At 36.1% G+C, this 18,885-nt stretch overlaps 2 protein-coding genes across 5 annotated transcripts; both read left to right on the top strand.

The window, feature by feature from the left end:
- Window positions 1-175: 175 nt before the first annotated feature.
- Window positions 176-2,115, top strand: Ost48 (dolichyl-diphosphooligosaccharide--protein glycosyltransferase non-catalytic subunit Ost48). Its single transcript, XM_072018717.1, has 3 exons — window positions 176-402; window positions 601-1,227; window positions 1,298-2,115. Exons 1-3 carry the CDS (start codon window positions 270-272, stop codon window positions 1,840-1,842), a joined length of 1,305 nt encoding a protein of 434 aa, XP_071874818.1. The 5' UTR covers window positions 176-269; the 3' UTR covers window positions 1,843-2,115.
- A 461-nt stretch (window positions 2,116-2,576) lies between these two features.
- Window positions 2,577-18,653, top strand: Vps13d (vacuolar protein sorting 13D). 4 transcript variants are annotated; one of them, XM_072018711.1, is made up of 25 exons: window positions 2,577-2,914; window positions 2,994-3,131; window positions 3,372-3,562; window positions 3,634-3,865; window positions 3,944-4,140; window positions 4,221-4,388; window positions 4,457-4,694; window positions 4,764-11,545; window positions 11,639-11,795; window positions 11,860-12,088; window positions 12,156-12,399; window positions 12,464-12,832; window positions 12,899-13,087; window positions 13,150-13,473; window positions 13,581-13,773; window positions 13,844-14,026; window positions 14,087-14,317; window positions 14,849-14,875; window positions 15,080-15,240; window positions 15,296-15,910; window positions 15,975-16,157; window positions 16,228-16,599; window positions 16,667-16,779; window positions 16,847-17,276; window positions 17,339-18,653. In XM_072018711.1, the coding sequence occupies exons 2-25, from the start codon at window positions 3,035-3,037 to the stop codon at window positions 17,438-17,440; spliced, it is 12,027 nt and encodes a 4,008-aa protein (XP_071874812.1). In that variant the 5' UTR covers window positions 2,577-2,914; window positions 2,994-3,034; the 3' UTR covers window positions 17,441-18,653. The 4 variants fall into 4 exon arrangements, with proteins under 4 accessions (XP_071874812.1, XP_071874811.1, XP_071874813.1 ...); XM_072018710.1 differs by having other exon boundaries at window positions 2,577-3,131; XM_072018712.1 differs by lacking the exon at window positions 14,849-14,875 and having other exon boundaries at window positions 2,579-3,131.
- The last annotated feature ends 232 nt before the right edge of the window (window positions 18,654-18,885 follow it).

Below are 18,885 nucleotides of genomic sequence, written 5' to 3'. Positions count from 1 at the left end.
TATTTAATACTATTCATCGTACAGTATGTATAATACATAGTAATATATACTAATACATATTTTAAGTAAAAGAAAATATCTTTATCATTAGTAAATTGAGTAATACCGGATAATACTAAATAATAAATTCAATCCGTATGTTTCAAAACATAAGCATGTCATTTCCGCAAAATGGATAACTTCCGTTTGGTTACGTGTTGTAAATGGAACCGCTTGTTTAAGATAGTAGAACCGGTCTCGTGGCACAAGGATATTGTGTATAATTTATAATGAGATTTATAAACAAATTTCTTTGTTTTGTTACAATATTCGGAGTAACGAATGCTGGGGGACCTACATTGGTTTTACTCGATAATTTAGCCATAAAAGAAACACATTCCATATTTTTCAAGACTCTACAGGGTATGTAAATATTTAGCTATCAAATTCAATGAAATGTCATTTATTGCCAATTACCTTAAACTTTGTTATTATTTTTCTTCGAGTTATGACAACATTAAACGTATCTAATTGTATTATATGATATTTAATTACACAGATATGGTATAGCTTGCAGAATATTTGAGGTTAGGTTGTTAGTAATTTAAAAAATTTTTGTAGATAGTGGATACACGTTAACATTTAAATTAGCAGATGATGCTAATCTACAGCTTTCCAAGTATGGAGAATATTTGTATCAGCATTTAATAATATTTGCCCCTTCTGTGGAAGAGTTTGGAGGAATATTGAGTGTTGAAGCAATAACAGACTTCATTGATGGTGGTGGTAATGTCTTGGTTGCTGGTTCATCTCAGTCTGGAGATGCTCTTCATGAATTAGCTTCCGAATGTGGTTTTGAAATTGATGAAGAAGGTTCTGCGGTTATTGATCATTTAAATTATGATATTTCTGATAGTGGTTACCATACAAAAATAGTAGCAGACTCTGTCAATTTAATAGATGCTTCTGCAATTGTTGGAAGCAAAAACGTACCACCTTTACTCTACCAAGGAACTGGATTGATTGCAGATATAGAAAATCCTTTAATTTTACGTTTACTAACAGCATCTAGTTCAGCATACTCTTACAATCCACAGACTCCCATAAAGGAGTATCCACATGCAGTAGGCAAAAATACATTGTTGATTGCTGCTCTACAAGCAAGGAATAATGCCAGAGTAGTATTCTCTGGTTCATTATACTTTTTTAGTGATGAAGCTTTCTCCAGTTCTATTCAGAAAGTTCAAGGTAAAAAAATAAGTTAAATATTATAATTCTTCCTTGTGATCATGTATTAAACATTAAAAATGATATACAGGTGGCCAAAAATACGAGAAATCTGGAAATGAAGCCGTAGCAACGATGATCGCTCGCTGGGTGTTCAAGGAGAATGGCGTGATCCGTGTCTCCACTGTTCATCACCATAAAGTTGGAGAACTTGCACCTCCAGCAGCTTATACTATCATGGATGATGTAGTTTATTCTATCGAAATTCAGAAACTAGCAAAAGACAAATGGATTCCTTATGAAACAAATGATTTACAATTAGAATTCGTTAGAATAGATCCTTTCGTTCGTATGACCATGAAACCCGTAGGCGATGGTCGATATGAAGCGAGATTTAAAATCCCTGACGTTTACGGAGTTTATCAGTTTAAAGTAGATTATACCCGCATTGGTTTGACGCATCTGTACAGTACCACTCAAGTATCTGTTCGTCCTCTGCAACACACTCAATATGAACGCTTCATACCCAGTGCATTCCCTTATTATATAAGTGCGTTTTCAATGATGGGCGGTGTGTTCTTATTTTCTCTGGTGTTCTTACATTATAAGGAAGACACAAAATCGAAGGCTGAATAAATTTAACGTTAATGAAACGTACGAGATAATCAGTTATGTTGTTTTTAAGGAGAATAGGAAGGCGTTTAGTCAGACCTATCATTAAAGTGCATTTATGTTGCATATTTAAGTTTGTGACAATAGATTTATATTTATTTAATGAAACATTTGGAACCGAGATGAAGGGCAAGATAGAAGATATATATATTAATTATTCATATGATGGTTACATCTGAAGTTTTTTAAGAGGATGGTTTTTATATCTCCTGTAATAAATGAGAGAAAAAAGTCTAATCGAATATTTTTTCTTTCAGTTATATTTATGACTGCAAAAATACAACAGATTCGTTATATATATAGAGAAATATTCGGAAATAGAGTTCTCATTGGTTAATAAAACTCAATTCAAGTCATGTTCAATGTTCACTCAATGTTCAAGTCGCATAAAAATTATGTGATGTCCTGTGCAAATTATGATGTGCAAGTTGCATAAAAATTATTTTTTCAATTCTATATGAACAAACACGTTCAATTTTCATTAGTACAAGTAATGGCTCTTCCGTTAACTTGTTTAATGATTTAGAAAATTTCAATTACACAAATTCCGAGTCCGCGAGTAACTTAAAAAATTAGACTGTGAATGTATTTAATGTATACAAATTTATATTTGTATGTTCTTTATCTTCTGAACAGTATAACGAGTAGTTTACTATAAATATTTAATATATATCTGGTATTTAAATTACCTATAATTACTTAAACATTTATATATTCTACTAATAATATACGTAACGTTATTCCCCCTCCTACATAGTTCGCAATTTGATCAGAATTTTACATTGCAGAAAAAAAGTTGCGTTTCATTATAAATAATCGCAAGTTTCAAAGTTCTTAACGTGATGTCGAAATTGTTGTACATTCGGCACAATGGTGTTCACGATCGATGAAGCTTCTTTGATATGATCTGTATCGTTAACGGGAGGTCTCGTGGCTTTCGTAATAAAAGAAATAGTATTTCGATGTAAAAAATGTTACTTCTGCTCGAGCAGAGCTACATCTCGCCGATCGTACGACCAATAATCGCTATTACATCGTGAATTTCGAAAATTTGAACGAAACTTCGACGAATATAACCTATACAGAATATACTTATGCTTGCTTTTGTATATAAGTTGTTCCTTGTAGCTGTTAAGGAACTTTACAATCCTTCAAAATGTTGGAAGGACTCGTTGCCTGGGTGTTAAACAATTATCTCGGGAAATACGTGGAAAATTTAAATACCGATCAATTGAGTATCGCTTTACTCTCTGGTAAGGTTATGTTTTTCTTCCTAATTTATTCATGTAATATAAGAATTGATTTTTATTGAAATACCTCGCTGATATTACTTCCCTTATATTATTTAAAAATTTAGAATTAGTTGTGCATTATATCACTGATTGTTAGATAGGATTATTTAGTTTCAAACCAAATCTCCTTAAGCGTACATTGAAATTTAATAGTATTCATTCAATGAAGTTTAATAGTAAAATGAAAATATCTTATATTAGGTGAAGTTGAATTAGAGAATTTGCCATTAAAGAAAGAGGCCTTGCGTCATATTGGATTACCAGTGGAAATAAAAGCAGGATTTATTGGTAAAGTAAGATTACAAGTACCTGTTCGTCAAATAAGAACAGCTTCATGGGTCATAGTGATAGAGCAACTTTATTTGGTAGCTGGGCCAATCAGTTTGGATGAGGTATATGATCTGTGATTTCCCTGCAGTGTATATTTTCAGTTCTATATGTTTATAGATAATTGTATTTATAGTTTGATAGTGAAACAGAAGAACAGGCAATTTTAGAATATAAGTTGAGTCGATTAGATTCATTAGAAGCAAGATGGAGAGCAGACAGAGAACGAGATCCTGGTTATTATGCCACCAGTTACAGTTCCTGGGTAAATTATGGCACCTCCTTGATCACAAATATTATTGAAAATTTACAGCTCAATATTAAGGATGTTCATATAAGATATGAAGATGGTGTGACATTATCAGATGGTGAAAAAAGTTTTCTTATTTAATAAGATAAATAAAGTAATGGTAAATATATTACTGGAAAATAATTTTGATTAATAGGTACTGGTGTTACACTTGGTGTAACTATAGGAGCTCTAACTGCACAAAGTTGTGATGCTAGTTGGATACCTGGTTCTACATCCTGGAATCTCACAGATGCTTCTTTCAAGCTCATGGAACTTGACAAGCTTTCTATTTATTGGAATCACATGAAAAAAGATGAATTTCTTGGGTCTCTTAATCTCGGTGATTTAGCTGTATATATTGGTTTTTATATATCTAGTTCAATTAATTAAAATAAATTAACCAATAATTTTGAAATTAATTTTATTCTCAGATTGCCATGAGCGAGTCAAACAATATAATAAAGAATCATATCTTATTACCCGTTAATGCAAGAGCTCATATTAAGAGAGATAGGTCTGAACGACCATTGAGATCCACGAATAAACCTAGAATGGTTGTTGATCTTTTATTAGATGATGTCCCATTATGTCTCACAGATGTAAGTTTAGAACTACATATATGCTTTCACTGTTTAAAGTCCTTATATTGCAAGTGACTTTCTGTTAGGTACAATATGATCAAATAGTTAAATGTATAAGAGAATTGAAAGATATAGAACGTCGTAAGCAACAGAGATGTTGCCGTCCATTGCTTAGTGTGTCCGCTGCTCCAAGGGAGTGGTGGAAGTATGCAGCAAGGTGTCACCTCGGAAAAGACGCTCTGAAACCTAAACCATCATGGAAAGATATCCTTCAAAGAGGCAATGAGAACATTTTATATGTAGAAAGTCACGTTAAATTGCTAGGTATTTAAGAAAAATTATGGGAATCTACGATTTCATTGCTTCTTGATACTCATCAGTGTCATTTTATAGGAACACCAACTAGTATCTTACCTCCAGATATCAAGCAGTTAAAAGAAAAGATAGAACAGGAACGAAGTTTTGATGAATTGAGAGTACTAAGAGAAATAGCAATGTATAGAGTTAAACCTCCAAAACTACCTCAAAATTCTGATGTAAATGTACCACAACCTAGAGGAATGTTGGAGCAGTGGTTTCCTCAGTGGTGGGGCTGGTATTCAAAGAGTTCAAACACGAACACTCAAAGTACATCCTCTACATTTGATGGAGAGCTTTTGGATGTTTTAGCAGACACTATAGATGATGACACCTTGTTACGTCGAGATACAGTGTTTGGACAGTTCAATTTTACTTTATCTAAAGGCGCTTTTTCCCTTTGTACGATGAAGAACAATGGCAAGAATACGAAAGCGGTTATAGAGCTACAGTTCGAACGAGTAAACTTGAGTTACGATTCGAGACCCAGATATGGATCTCACAAATTCTTTATCAGTTTGGGAGCCTTGTATCTTCACGACTATCTCACAGAGAATTCCACATTCCCGATTTTGGTACAGCCTCAAATAATTCCCACAATAACCTCTAGAGTACGTGGTTCTTCAGAAAAGTTAACCAATCAATTACCTCAACAACTCTTTGAAATGACTTACGAAAAAAGACCATTGCACTTAAATGCTGATCATTTGCTGCAAGTGAATTCAAAGTCATTAGATGTAGTTTACAACCCTACAGTGATACATTGGCTTATAGACTTCATGTGCAAACCACACAGATCATCGACCAATCAAAGGTTTCAAGCCATGAAGCGACGAACTCGAAGACAGCTTATCAAGAACTGGGAACAGATTTTAGATGGCGATTTGGTATATCGCTCCTCCTGGGATTTGCAGTTCAATATATCGGCACCACAGATTTTACTAGTTGAGAATTTTACCGATTCCAATGCTGCGGTGGTTGTTGTAGATTTCGGAAAGCTCCACTTGTCGAATAACGTACAAAATAACGAAGTAATCATTAAATCGAACTCTCCTGAACTAAATAGCGACGATGAAGATGAAAGATTCGAGACACCTTGTTCGACACCGCCTGGAAGTCAAGAAAATGGTTCCATACAAGACTTCCCGACCATTTCTGAGACAGCATTGCATCAGAAACTGTACGACCACTATACTATCGATTTAGTGGATTTGCAGATTCTTGTAGGGAAAGTGAAGGACAATTGGAAACACATACGAACCAGGGGGATGTCTAGCTTGCACGTTCTGGAACGTTTCAACATATCCTTGCAAATTGAACGAAGAGTGTTTGCTTCCTCTGATCCGAATTTGCCATCCGTGACTGTGTCTGGGAATCTGCCAAGACTGGTGGTTCATGTTAATGAACAGAAGGTGGAGGCTATTAGACTGATGTATAATTTATTATCCAGCTTCTCGAAATCCACCGGAATTTCTCAGGTTGATGTAATCAGTATAGAACCAGAGAGTCCTAAGAAAGAAGAGAGCCTAGACAAATCTTTAAGCCATGCAGTTATGGTTCAATTCATTATTGATCAGATGACCTTCGAGTTGCAATCTAGAGGCCGTAGTGTTGCAGAACTCCAGGTCTCTGGAGTCCGAGCCGGTTTTAGCAAAAGGTCTGCAGATATCAATGTTTCCCTGTCTGTCCATGGTTTGCTTCTCGTCGATGCTCTTCAAGAATTTGGTCCTGATTTTGAATTATTAGTAGCCAGTCACAAACACGTAGGGATGGACAGTATTTCTGGGAGCTTAAGAGATTCGGAACCAACATCTCCTGTTTCTCCAGTCTCTCCTGGTTCTCCCGATCCCAATATGCCAAGGAGATTGACTTCTCCAGTAGCTTTGACCAATGCTTTGTCTAATCTAGCAAGCAAAGAGAAGAATTCGCAATCACCCAGGAGTAATTCTTTAATTGAATTGGAGAAAATGGATTCTGAAGCTTTGATAGTAGTTGAGTTAACTTTAGTATATGATACATTAGAGATTTTGAGAGTAGCCAATATTCAGTTCAACAACTTGGATATTATTGCTAATCAGGAAACCATTGTTGAACTAATGGGATTCTTTAAAAGGATATTCCCTTCTCAAAGGAAGATGAAACCAGGATACATTGAGAGACAAGAATCCCTCTCAAGCCAAACTATGGAGTCAAAGGTTTCCACCAGGACAGAAGTAACCTTTGATTTCCATAGACTGAATGTGCTTCTCCTAAGGGCAGTGATACAGGATAATCACTTGGTAGGTCAGAAAATCGCCACAGCTACGATGTGTGACGCTCGCATACAAGCTACTTTGGCAGTAAACGCTTCTATCTCTGGTTCACTCGGAGGTTTACAAATCTTGGATCAAACACCAACCGGTAAAACGCACCAAAGAATCGTCAGTGTTGGAAGAGACCCAATAGCTGATCCATCTCAACATCCCTTAGAACATTTTCCTGGTCTGCCTAATCAACCAGAAGCTTTACGGTTTTCCGCTAATCGATGTACCAAACCTTGTGCACAACAGCAGGATGGAATGGAAACCTTAATAGATCTAACAATTCGTATTGGTAGTGTTTGGTATACCCATGCTCCTCATTTGTTGTCAGAGTTATGTTCTTGTGCTGACGAGTTTAAACAGTATTTGAGTAAGCTTGCACGGCAGATCAGTGCAGCTGCCACAGACATGGCCATAGGCTTAGTAAACGCAGAGGACTGGTCCATTCCACCTCGTAGACGTTTACCAAGTTTGTCTGTGGATTTGGAAAATTCAGGAAGCTTGTCTTTGAAATTAGATATCCTGTTGGATAGCCCTGTTTTGGTAATTCCGCGTTCATCTCACAGTAGACAAGTTTTTGTTGCACATCTTGGCACTATGTCCTTGCAACACGAACCTCATCAAGGTTCCATGGCGAAGCACAAATTAACTCTAGAAGTTAGGGAAATGAATTTGTACTCTTTGGAGATATCTGCCAATGTGGGACAAGTTCATAGTAATCTTCCTCTAAGAGCCGAAGAAATATACTGTTGCAAAGAATCAGGCAAGCCAATTTTGCATGATACTGTATTAAAAGTCGTGGTTGAAAAGGAGAATGCGTTAGCACAAAGCCCGAGTTTTTTTCTCGACAATGAATTTTTCAGTAATCCTATTGTCCAAGTCCATGGAGTTGTAATGACGCCACTGAAAGTCTCCCTATCACGAGAACAATACGAACAGTTGTTAGACACTACTAATAGACTTTTCTCCATGCCAGTATCTGTACCCGTCGTTCAGAAGTCTCAAGCAATGAGCAAAGCACCAAATTATTCTGATAAATTTGATCTCTCCATCAAAGTTTTATTCGAACTGCCTACTCTAGGTATAGAACTCAAACAGGGACTTTTGGAACAGCCATTAGTTGAATTGTCCATGAGGGATTTTGTGGCCAAATATGAGAAATTGCAAAAAAATGAATCCACTATTCAAGTTGCTCTACGATCCCTTTTGATGGAGGACCTTCTGTGTCCCATTGGCTCCAGGCATAGATACATGATGCAATCATCAGCTCCGACTCGTGCCAAACTTTTAGCTGGTGTCTCTAAGTCTTGTCCTGATTTTGCCTTTGTACAAAAAATTAGAAGCGAATTTGGGCGAGGAAGTTTACCCGACAGATTAGAAACTGATACCTTATATGGAACAATTCCTGCTCACTGGCGCAGAAAACCAGTTTCTTTGGCAAACACCCCAAATACTCCACCTCCGTCTCCTGGTGCATCAACCAGTGAAGAGAATCTGGTACTAATGAGCATTACTATAACAGAACCGGACTGTGATCTGCCAACGAAAAATCAGTTTCATCAGAAAATTGTCACAGTGGATTTTAATTGTTTGGATTTGGTCATTAATGTCGAATCCTGGATGGTGGTATTTGATTTCTTTGGGTTTGCTGGTCCCTCAGGAAGCAGTCCTAAAGTTACAATGCATCAAGCGTCCACTGGCACAGATCAATTGGACAAGGTGGATAATCTACCTCTACGATCAGAAACTGAGATAGAAGTTAGGTCTTTAACGCTGGTTTTGATACAATCTGAGAGGGAAATTGCTAAAGCTAATGTATCTAATGCAAACATGCACATTTTGAAAGCAAATGGGAAGACGAAGGTGTCAGGATCCTTGGGATCGATGTCTTTGTTAGATTTAACACCGCATGGAAGGTTTTATAGAGAGAGGTTTCTTTCATCTGGGCGGAAAGCTCTGAATTTTCAGTATTCCAGCTATGTTGATTCTGAAAAACGACCTTATGATGCCCAATTAAAACTAGAGATGTCTGCTGTCCATTATGTACACACTCAAAGATTCGTGGCAGAACTTCAAGCGTTCATTGGCCATTTTTCTCAACTTTGGACCATTATGGCTAATCTGAGAGCTGGTGTTGGCGCTATAATCGATACTAACAAGAGAAGCATCAGATTATCTTTAGAATTAGAAGCAGGTGCACCAGTAATCCTATTGCCAGTTAGTTCTAGATCAGATGAGATGTTATTGCTGGATCTAGGAGAGCTCACCGCACATAATCGATTCGAAACTTCAGAAGAGATAGATAAATGCATGCTGGACATAATGTTCCTTGAACTTGTTAATATGGATGTCTATGCAGCCAAACGGATTAAGTGTGATGATGATCAGGATGGCAATATGGATAATCTGCTTGTTGGTGGTTTTTATATTAAGAAACTTGGATCATCCTTGCTCACTGAAATGTGCCATTTAAAATTACGTATTGAAAGAAACTTGGACACCTATATTAGTAGAGAAATCCCAGATTTGAGCATTCATGGAACGCTATCTACAATGGATTGTGCTTTGGATCCTGCTCAGTATATGTTGATTCGAGGTTTGCTTTCTTACAATATTGGCGAAAATTTGGATGACTTGCGACAATTCATGCAAGATCTGAACGAAACTGTTGAGTATTCCATAGTTAGCATGGATAACAAGGGGAAAATCTGGAAAAAATCGTGCATAACGCTAGAATTGGTAAATGTTACTGTTAAGCTGCATCCAAATCATAATATTGCAGCATTAGCTTGTATTAATTTCATAAAATCCAGATTGACATTGGATTCATTGAGCGATGGATCACAGGATATTGATTTAGTATCCCAGGAAATACTAATTATGGATATGAGGTTTCAGGATGAGCCCGCTAACAAACAATCTAATGTTTTCACAAGTATTTTACAGCCTCTGAGAAATTCAAATAATGAAAATCGTGTCCAGGCTGAGGTGCATCATAGAAGGCGTAAAGCAAACGCGGCCACGACTATTTTGGTCCACAGCATGCGCTTAACTGCTATACTAGACTGGTGGGAGGCTGTAAGAGATTTCCTGATTTTGAATTCTGTAGAACCAGGACCCATTCTTGGAACTGCTCAAATAATCACCGAAAACAACCAAGAAAATGACAGTAATGCTTTGTCTGCAATACCATTCGAATTAAAGATTAATATCACTGATTCAGAATTAGTTATTGTAGAGGATACATCGATTCGCGATACGAACGCCGTTATTCTGAAAAACACAGCTGTTATTTCTTATAGATCTGCCCCTCAAGAAGGTGAAAAGCCTCTTTCTTGTAACCTGTCCCATTGCGAACTCTTTTCCTGTGTCTTAGGGCTAGAAGAAGAGACTGCATTATCTATAATAGATCCTGTTGGAGCCAGTTTGGATTTGACAATAGATAAATGTCTTGAAATACAATTGCAACCTCTGTGCGTAAGATTAAGTTACCATGATGTGACTATGTTCTCTAGAATGCTCAGTTCTCTACCAAAACAGACTCTAGTAGCTAAACAACGTTCCAGTGAAGCATTGACACCCACCGAGAGGCAAGTACAAAAATTGACAGCCCTGGGATTTACAGATGCTGACTGTAGAGCTGCTTTGGATCTCTGTAATGGGCAATTGGATGAAGCAGCTTTGTGGTTAACGCAACATGCAGTACCTAATTCAGACACCAGTACAAACGAGTCCATTTTTCACACTTTTGAAATTCAAATATCATGTGCAAGAATATGCATTATAGATGATTGTAGAGACGCTGACGTACCATTACTGGAGATTTCCTTACAAGATCTTAATTTGAGACAAGAACGCGTGGGACCTGGTATAGTATCTACTACTTTCAGCATTGATTATTATAATAGAGTTCTCAGTGGCTGGGAGCCCTTCATCGAACCATGGTGTGCTACCGTTCAATGGGAGCAGATGTTAACTAATTCTTTCAATGCAAAGAGGCTGCAGATGTCTGTTAACTCTCAAGATTCTGTTGATGTTAACATAACTTCAACACTAATAGAGTTGATAGAATTGGTTAAGAACAACTGGATGCAGGATTTCTACTCTACTTCTAGTAAGGAAGTTAATGTGACTAAGGCAAGCAATGGACAAGGATATCGACGTCGAATGCCTTTCATTCCTTTTGCATTAAGGAATGAAACTGGTTGTAAATTGTGGTTCAAAACGATTATTGCTACTGCGGACGATACCAAGAATGTGGGACAGAATTTTAAGGCCCAAAATGACTTTCAGAAGGATCATACATGGCTTGAAGTTCTTCCAGGTGACACTGTTCCATTTACTTTTGAAGGAAGAGGTAAATTGAGACATCATGCCACGCATACTGTCAGGAGACATCAGATTACAGTGTTGGTAGATGGGTGGAGACCTGTAGATCCTGTCACCGTCGATCGTGTTGGGATATATTTTCGTCATGCTAGTGCAAATATTACTGATATACAAATAGATACAACACTGGTATGTAAAGTTCATTTTTATTTCATCGCTTAAGACTATTTATTTTGACTGCAGCCCATTTATACCTTCCTATATCTAAATGATTACTTTTAGTTTCAGATACTAACGCCAAAAGCTAGAATAGTATTCGCTGTCGAATTAGAAGGATCAGCTAGAAAATTAGTAACTGTTAGATCAGCTTTACAAATATCCAATAAATTAAAACACACAGTGGAAATCAAGATGGAAAAAACTTTGAATCAATACGGATGTAAGTTGCTTATATGAAGTGAAGTTAATTATTGAATTCCAATTTTCATATCCTTTTCTTTTAGACCAGCTTTTAACTTCATCTACTAGTGACAGAATTCTTCAAGTACCTGCCCAATCCACGATATCGATTCCCCTAACGCACACCGGGGTACAAATGTGCTTAAAACCTATCAATTTGAACAATTTGTTTCAATACTGTACAGAAACAATAGATTGGACCATAGTTAAGAAACCATTAGAAGTTATAGAAAATCGTATCACTTGTAGAGCTAATCACAACAATATATTTAGGTACGTCCCGAATTATACATGGAAATGAATGATTTAATATACGTTTTTAAATCAATCTGTTTTGTAGAATGAGTATAGCAGTGATGAGGGATAATTATCCATTGGATATGAGTCAAATGTTACCAGCACACACAATAACAGTGATGGCTCCTCTCACATTAACCAATTTATTGCCTCACGAATTGTTATATGAGATTAGTACAGAAAATGGTAGAATTCTACCTGGTGACAGTGCGGATTTACATACTGTAAATGTCGAAGAGCAGCTAGAAATTACAGTGCAGTTAGATGGATACTCTGGATCAGGCACGGTAAATAAACGTTCTTTATTAATTTTTCAATGTCTTATTGATATTTAAGATCTACTTCATATAGATGTTGTTGCCACCAAATACCAACTCCTTCACTGCTCGTCTACGGCTGACAGATTCTTGTGGAAGAATATTATATCTCCATGCAGCTGTTAACATAGAGAAAGGATCTGCTATACATATTAACATTACTGCACCATATTGGATTATAAATAAAACTGGTCTACCACTGGTGTTCAGACAAGAAGGAGTTGGGATAGAGGCAGCTGGACAATTTGAAGAAAACGAAAAAGCCAGGATGGTAGCTCCTTTGTTATTTTCTTTTAGCGATGAAGAAGCTAGCAGGACTCTGTCGGTGAGAATCGGTACTTCAGTGCATCCCCAGGGAATTCCACAGTGGTCTCAACATTTTCATTTGCAACCCGGAATACAAGTCCGTAAATATTAAATAAATATCATCAAATATAAAAAATATTCAAATTGATTTTTATATCTTCAGGTACATCGTCTTAGAATATCTCTTCGTGATGGCAGGCCTGACATAGTATATCTAATTAGTGTCGCTACTAGGATAGCTAGAGGGAAATACAGAGCTACAACTGTAGTTACATTATCTCCTAGATATCAGCTGCACAATAAATCAAGTTCTACCCTAGAACTAGCCCAGAAGTGTTTCACCACAACAATTGTAAGTAATAACAAGAAATTTATTATGATATACAATAGTTTTCCATTGTTTCTCACTTTCAGAGTCATCCAGATGCTCAATCCACATATATTAAAATCATGTCCAATTGCCATATGGCATTTCATTGGCCACGTCTTGACAAAGATTTACTCCTATGTGTTCGTAATGTGGATGTTAAAAATTGCATGTGGTCAGGTGGTATCAGACTGGATGACAATTACTCATTGACAATTAACATCAGAGATTCAACAGGAAAGATGTATTTTCTTCGAGTAGATGTGGTGTTGCAAGAGAGTACATACTTTATAGTGTTTACTGATGCAGATACTATGCCACCACCTATAAGAGTGGACAATTTTTCAGAGGTGCCGTTGGTAGTGAATCAGGTGATTAACCAAGATATTCTGTACCAAATACGCTTCAAGCACCGTTATCATAAGTTATATCACTTAACTGAATTAATTAGAAATTATTTTCAAGAGTATTTTTGTAGGTTACCGTGCACGACAACTTGCAATGGACAGTCAGACCACACTCCTCTGTCCCATATGCATTGGATGAATCCATACAGGCTGCTGCTGTAGTTCTCACTGCACCTGGAGGTGTGACAGCTACATATGATTTGAATGTACTTGGAGAGGGCAGGGTTTTAACTTATGAGAACTTCATTTATATCGCCTTCACGGGTAATTCACCTTTTTCTGTAGGATATTAAATCATTCTTCTTTTACGGATCTCATTATTTCTTGAAAACAGGTACTTTTAAAAATGATTGCGATCTCGGAACTGGAGAGGGTGGTCTAGACCCCCTAGATGTTGAAACACAAAGACTAGTCTTAGAAGCTGGTCCTGGTGGATGGGTTGCTTTGCGGAGAAAGCAATACGGTGCTAGATCTCAGTTATGGAGAATGACTGGAGATGGTCAATTGCAACACGAAGGTACCCTAAAAGAAATGTTTTTGTTAATCTTATATCTTAAAATGATTTTTTTACGAATAGGATCTAGTCCACCCAGAGATAAACATTCAAGGGTTCCAGAAACAGTGTTAGTGTTGGATATAGCAGGCACTGCACCTCAACCATTCACCTATTGTGCTCTTGCCTTAAGGAAACCTGATCCCCGAAGGAGATCCACGCAAACTTGGCGATTCACCGATGATGGACGATTATGTTGTGCACATAGGAACATGTGTGTACAGTCGAAAGATGGATTCATGGGACTACACGAAGGTTTGAAATATTATGGTTATTGAATTATTGTATTATTCCTTATATTATTCCTTAGTCAGGGGTGTTTTTATTCATTGTTTTGTCGTTCTTATGTAAACATTTTATATTCAGAATAGAACATACAGTTAGAATTGTAAAAACTTTGGAAAAATTGTAGAATTGTAAAACAGTAAAAGTATTTTGCTTTTGCAATCCATTTTATACACAAATTTTGTTCTATTCATTGCCATATGTTCTTCTATTTTATTTGCTATAGCTTTCACTTGCTTATTGAATCGCTATTATTATGCCACGTAAGTTGAGATATCATTTGATTAAAAGGATGTTTCATCCATTATGTTTACCACTAAAACTAATGTGGAATATTACTAAGTACCTTGGTTTAAGCAAAGTGGCTGTAAATGTATAGTTACAAATCAACGTTTGTTTCTCTTACATTCAATTAATTTGGAATTTCCAGCTGTTTTCCCCGTTTATTCTCTGAATTATATTATTTTCGTGAATCTTAAACTCATAATGATAATGTTGCAGGCGGCAGTGTCGCCCGTTGGCAAATGTGTACGTATAGATTCGGAGCATACGTTAAAGTCAGAATTATAACTATTTTAAGCATTCAAACTGTCGCTTGTTTTTTTATTTCATTAACGCTAAGTTCATCAATAACAAAATGCATGAAATAATATTTTAACTTCAAATTCTTTATACAGCTACTCGATCCGCGCAAAAATGTTCATTATATGCAGTTTCTATATGTCTTTTTAGGGAGTGAAGCGGTATTAGGCCCCCAAATGCACACCAATCCTCCCCCAATTGAACAGCGTGTTGGTCGACAGAAGCTAAGGCCAGGATCTGGCTTTTTATCTGTTACAGTAACTACTGATGGCCCAACAAGAGTGCTCCAAGTGCTAGATATCAAAGAAAGGGTACGAATACTGGAACAAGTATCTTAATGATATCAATACTCACTTTCTTTTGCAGAAGAAAACGTTCGCTTTATTGGAAGAACGTGATTGGTCGCATATTGCAATCAGCCACCGACCAACACAGATAAATAGTGACGCAGAGAAGGTCAATTCCAAAGAATTGGAATTGAAAGTCAACTTAACAGCTGGCTTAGGACTATCAATTGTTTCTCGAAGACCAGTTGAGGAGCTACTGTTTGCTCGTTTGGCTGGTATCTCTTTGGAACTGGTTCAAACTCCTATCAATACTACTCTGGACTTGAGCATGGAAGATATACAGATTGATAATCAGTTGTTTGAAGCACAATGTACTTCTGTTCTTTATGTAACACGATCCACCCGAGTTGAGAGTGAATACAGACCAGCTATACACATGGTTGCGGAGAAACTGAAGTCGAAGAATCAGAATGCAGAAATATACAAGCACGTGGTAGTGAGCATCAAGCCACTTTGCATACATTTAGAAGAGAAATTGATATTGAAGTTGGTTGCTTTTGTCGGGGCAGGAAGATCGGAATTAGAGGTACCTATGGACGAAAACGATTTCAAGGCTCAGAGGTTCATTTCCGAAGTATCTGCTGCACATGCTAAACGATACTATTTTGGAGCTTTAAAGATTGTTCCCAGTCAGGTTGGTTTTACTAATCGAAATTTCTAATGAAATGATAAGTATTTCACATGATACGTTTTTTTAGATAAAATTAAGTGTACTCACCACAACAAAACTGCCACGTCAGCTTCAGATTATAAAAAGACAGTTAGGCTTAACATTAATCAAGTTTGAAGATGCCACTATTGAGTTGGAGCCATTTATTAAGAAGCATCCTTTTGAGAGCACTCAATTCTTAGTACATTCCATTATAAAACATTACAAAGATGTATGATTATAAATATTCTTTATTTGTTAATTTACTTTCATTTCCCTATTACAAAAAAATTTTATTTCAGGAATTAAAATGGCAAGCTGCAGTAATATTAGGATCCGTGGACTTTTTAGGCAATCCTCTAGGCTTTGTAAACGACGTCACAGAAGGAGTTTCCGGTTTAATCTATGAAGGAAGCGTGAAAACTTTAGTGAAAAATGTTACACACGGTATATCAAACTCCGCTGCCAAAGTAACGGAGTCTCTTTCCGATGGACTAGGAAGAGTTATAATGGATGAAAGACACGAGGAAGCTAGACAGAGAATTCGAGCTAATACAGCAGGCAGTAGTGATCATTTGGTAGCCGGATTAAAGGGTTTCGGTTTTGGACTACTTGGAGGGGTAACTAGCATCTTCAAACAAACCTATGATGGAGCAACAAACGAAGGATTTCCCGTACGTTTGTTAAAATTCATTACAATTGATTGCAACAAGTTAATTAAATGGTAACAAATGATTTCAGGGCTTTTTTGCTGGGTTTGGTAAAGGAGTTGTTGGAACCATCACGAAACCTGTTGTAGGAGTTCTAGATCTTGCCACAGAAACTGCCACTGCTGTAAGAGAAACCAGCAGAAGGTAAGTGTACTTTAAATTATATTTAATAATTATTAATAATACTTATAATTTCGTGTGATATATTTAGTGCTCATCGTACAATACCAAAACGTGACAGACCTCCTCGAGTGGCTAGCGGTTCCGCTGGTTTGTTACCACCTTACAATCGTCAACAAGCAGAGGGCCAAGAATTTCTGTACATAATAAATGAACATAATTATTCAGAATTATTCGTGGCGTACGAGTGTTTGCGTAGTGGAACGGAGAATCTAAGAGTTCTCGTTTCTAACGAAAGAGTCCGTGTGATTTCCGGTGGTACCAAAGGGGTTGTAACCGAAGTCAGCCTAGCAGATCTATTATATTGTCAACCGATGCATAAACTAGAAAGCAACGGTGTCACTTTATATTATATTGAATTAATATCTAGATCTGATTCGACGATAGCCGTTAATATAGACGGCCCAGAACTCCTAAGGAGACCTAAAGTTCGATGTGATAACGAGGAAGTGGCTAAAAGGGTCAGTATAATAAATTTCATAATTAGTATTAATACATTTATATTATTTCAAATTTGTTACAGGTATCGCAGCAAATTAATTATGCTAAAGGAATGCACGAGGAACGTAGCTTGACTCTTTCTTCGTCGGATAATATGTTAGACGATGTACAGTACTACAAATAGTTGCGAACGGCCATAGGCGATTATTTCTTACTTTGTGTTTGAACATAAGTTTGGAATCACACGTTTACAAGAATATAGAGGTTTTCACAAGAAAATTAACAATTTTTAATCAACTCGAAAACTGTTTCTCGACTCGAAAAGTATTAACTCCGAAATGGTAAAAAATTAGCTAATAATTGAATATTAGTAAAATAGACAAGTGATCCAAACTTCTTGTTACTAATCTATATTTCGTACGCTAGTCAATTCCCGGTTTTCTTGTGTATTTCTTGTTTCGTTTCTTCTTTTTTTCCAATAGTGGACATAATGATGTCTTGTTACGCTTAAAAAACTAATTTGATTGTAAGACTGACGCAAAGTACCGTTTTTGCAATGCAGCATTCACAAGATTCAAATGTAAGATCAGTTCAGACAATATTCTTTGAAGGAAGACATTTGATTACCGCACAGACAGTACATACACACATTTAAACATACATACACATTTTGTATACTAACGTACAAGTAGGAGACCAACAGAAAGTCTTAAGAAAGATGCAAGTTTTTTCTTTATAGAATGTGTAAGTATATATACATAAATATATATTGGGTTGGCAACTAAGTGATTGCGGGTTTTGTCATTAGGTGGTATTGACACTCAATCACTTAGTTGCCAACCCAAATATATATATAATATGCGTGTAAGATATAGTTAAGGTATCTATTTGGGGCAAATCTACTTATTACTGAATAGAAGAAGGGAAAGCTAACGATAACCAAAGTTTTTATGATAGTATAGGATATTTATTTTCTACATTAATGAGTTTGATATCTTGCAGACTATTTTCTGTTTGTGACTATAGACTACATATTTTTTATGTGGCTTGTTGTAAAAATGTAACATGATAATATCACTAACCAAGTATTAATATTCTTCTTCTAATATTATGAGTGTAAAATATAAGGTAAAAGAGAAGGTAGTTTGAAAACAAAATTTGTACAGACATTGTAAAATTCAAAATCATCAGCTCTATACAGATTTGACTTTTATAAGGCTGATGTTTTGTACAGTTCGAGTATATGTATATATATAAATATATAATTAAACGAATAACAATTGACGTATTAGCAATGTATAAATTAATTATATACAACGATTGTCTAGATTTGTTATACCTTGAGATTTTCACGTTGTCAATGATATTTAATAAAGAACTCCTATTTTGTTCGATAATCGCTGTTTTTTGTTGTCAGTAAACTGTGGGTTTTTATGCAAATTCATATTTCTGATTGTATGATTAAAAACATAGAATCTAGATATAAAATTGTTCTAACTACCAGGTGTTATAGAAAGCATTATACTTTAGATATTTTATATATTTTGTCATATTATAATGCATATTATACTGCATTCTATAGAATTTTGCACTTTCAAATTTCCTATAAATGTATAAAAATCTACAGTC

The sequence above is a fragment of the Bombus fervidus genome, chromosome 15 (genome assembly GCF_041682495.2).
Source record: "Bombus fervidus isolate BK054 chromosome 15, iyBomFerv1, whole genome shotgun sequence".
NCBI classification, from domain to species: Eukaryota; Metazoa; Arthropoda; class Insecta; order Hymenoptera; family Apidae; genus Bombus; species Bombus fervidus.
The sequence above is the reverse complement of the archived record's forward strand: the minus strand, read 5'-3'. Positions and strand labels throughout refer to the sequence as shown.

Coding starts and splice junctions, on each gene's coding strand:
- Vps13d (XM_072018711.1), top strand. CDS start 3,035: ATGTTGGAAGGACTCGTTGCCTGGGTGTTAAACAATTATCTCGGGAAA. Junction 12,089..12,155: donor AATCACAACAATATATTTAG/GTACGTCCCGAA, acceptor TCTGTTTTGTAG/AATGAGTATAGCAGTGATGA. Junction 14,027..14,086: donor TGGTCAATTGCAACACGAAG/GTACCCTAAAAG, acceptor TTTTACGAATAG/GATCTAGTCCACCCAGAGAT.
- Ost48 (XM_072018717.1), top strand. CDS start 270: ATGAGATTTATAAACAAATTTCTTTGTTTTGTTACAATATTCGGAGTA. Junction 403..600: donor ATTTTTCAAGACTCTACAGG/GTATGTAAATAT, acceptor AAATTTTTGTAG/ATAGTGGATACACGTTAACA. Junction 1,228..1,297: donor TTCTATTCAGAAAGTTCAAG/GTAAAAAAATAA, acceptor AATGATATACAG/GTGGCCAAAAATACGAGAAA.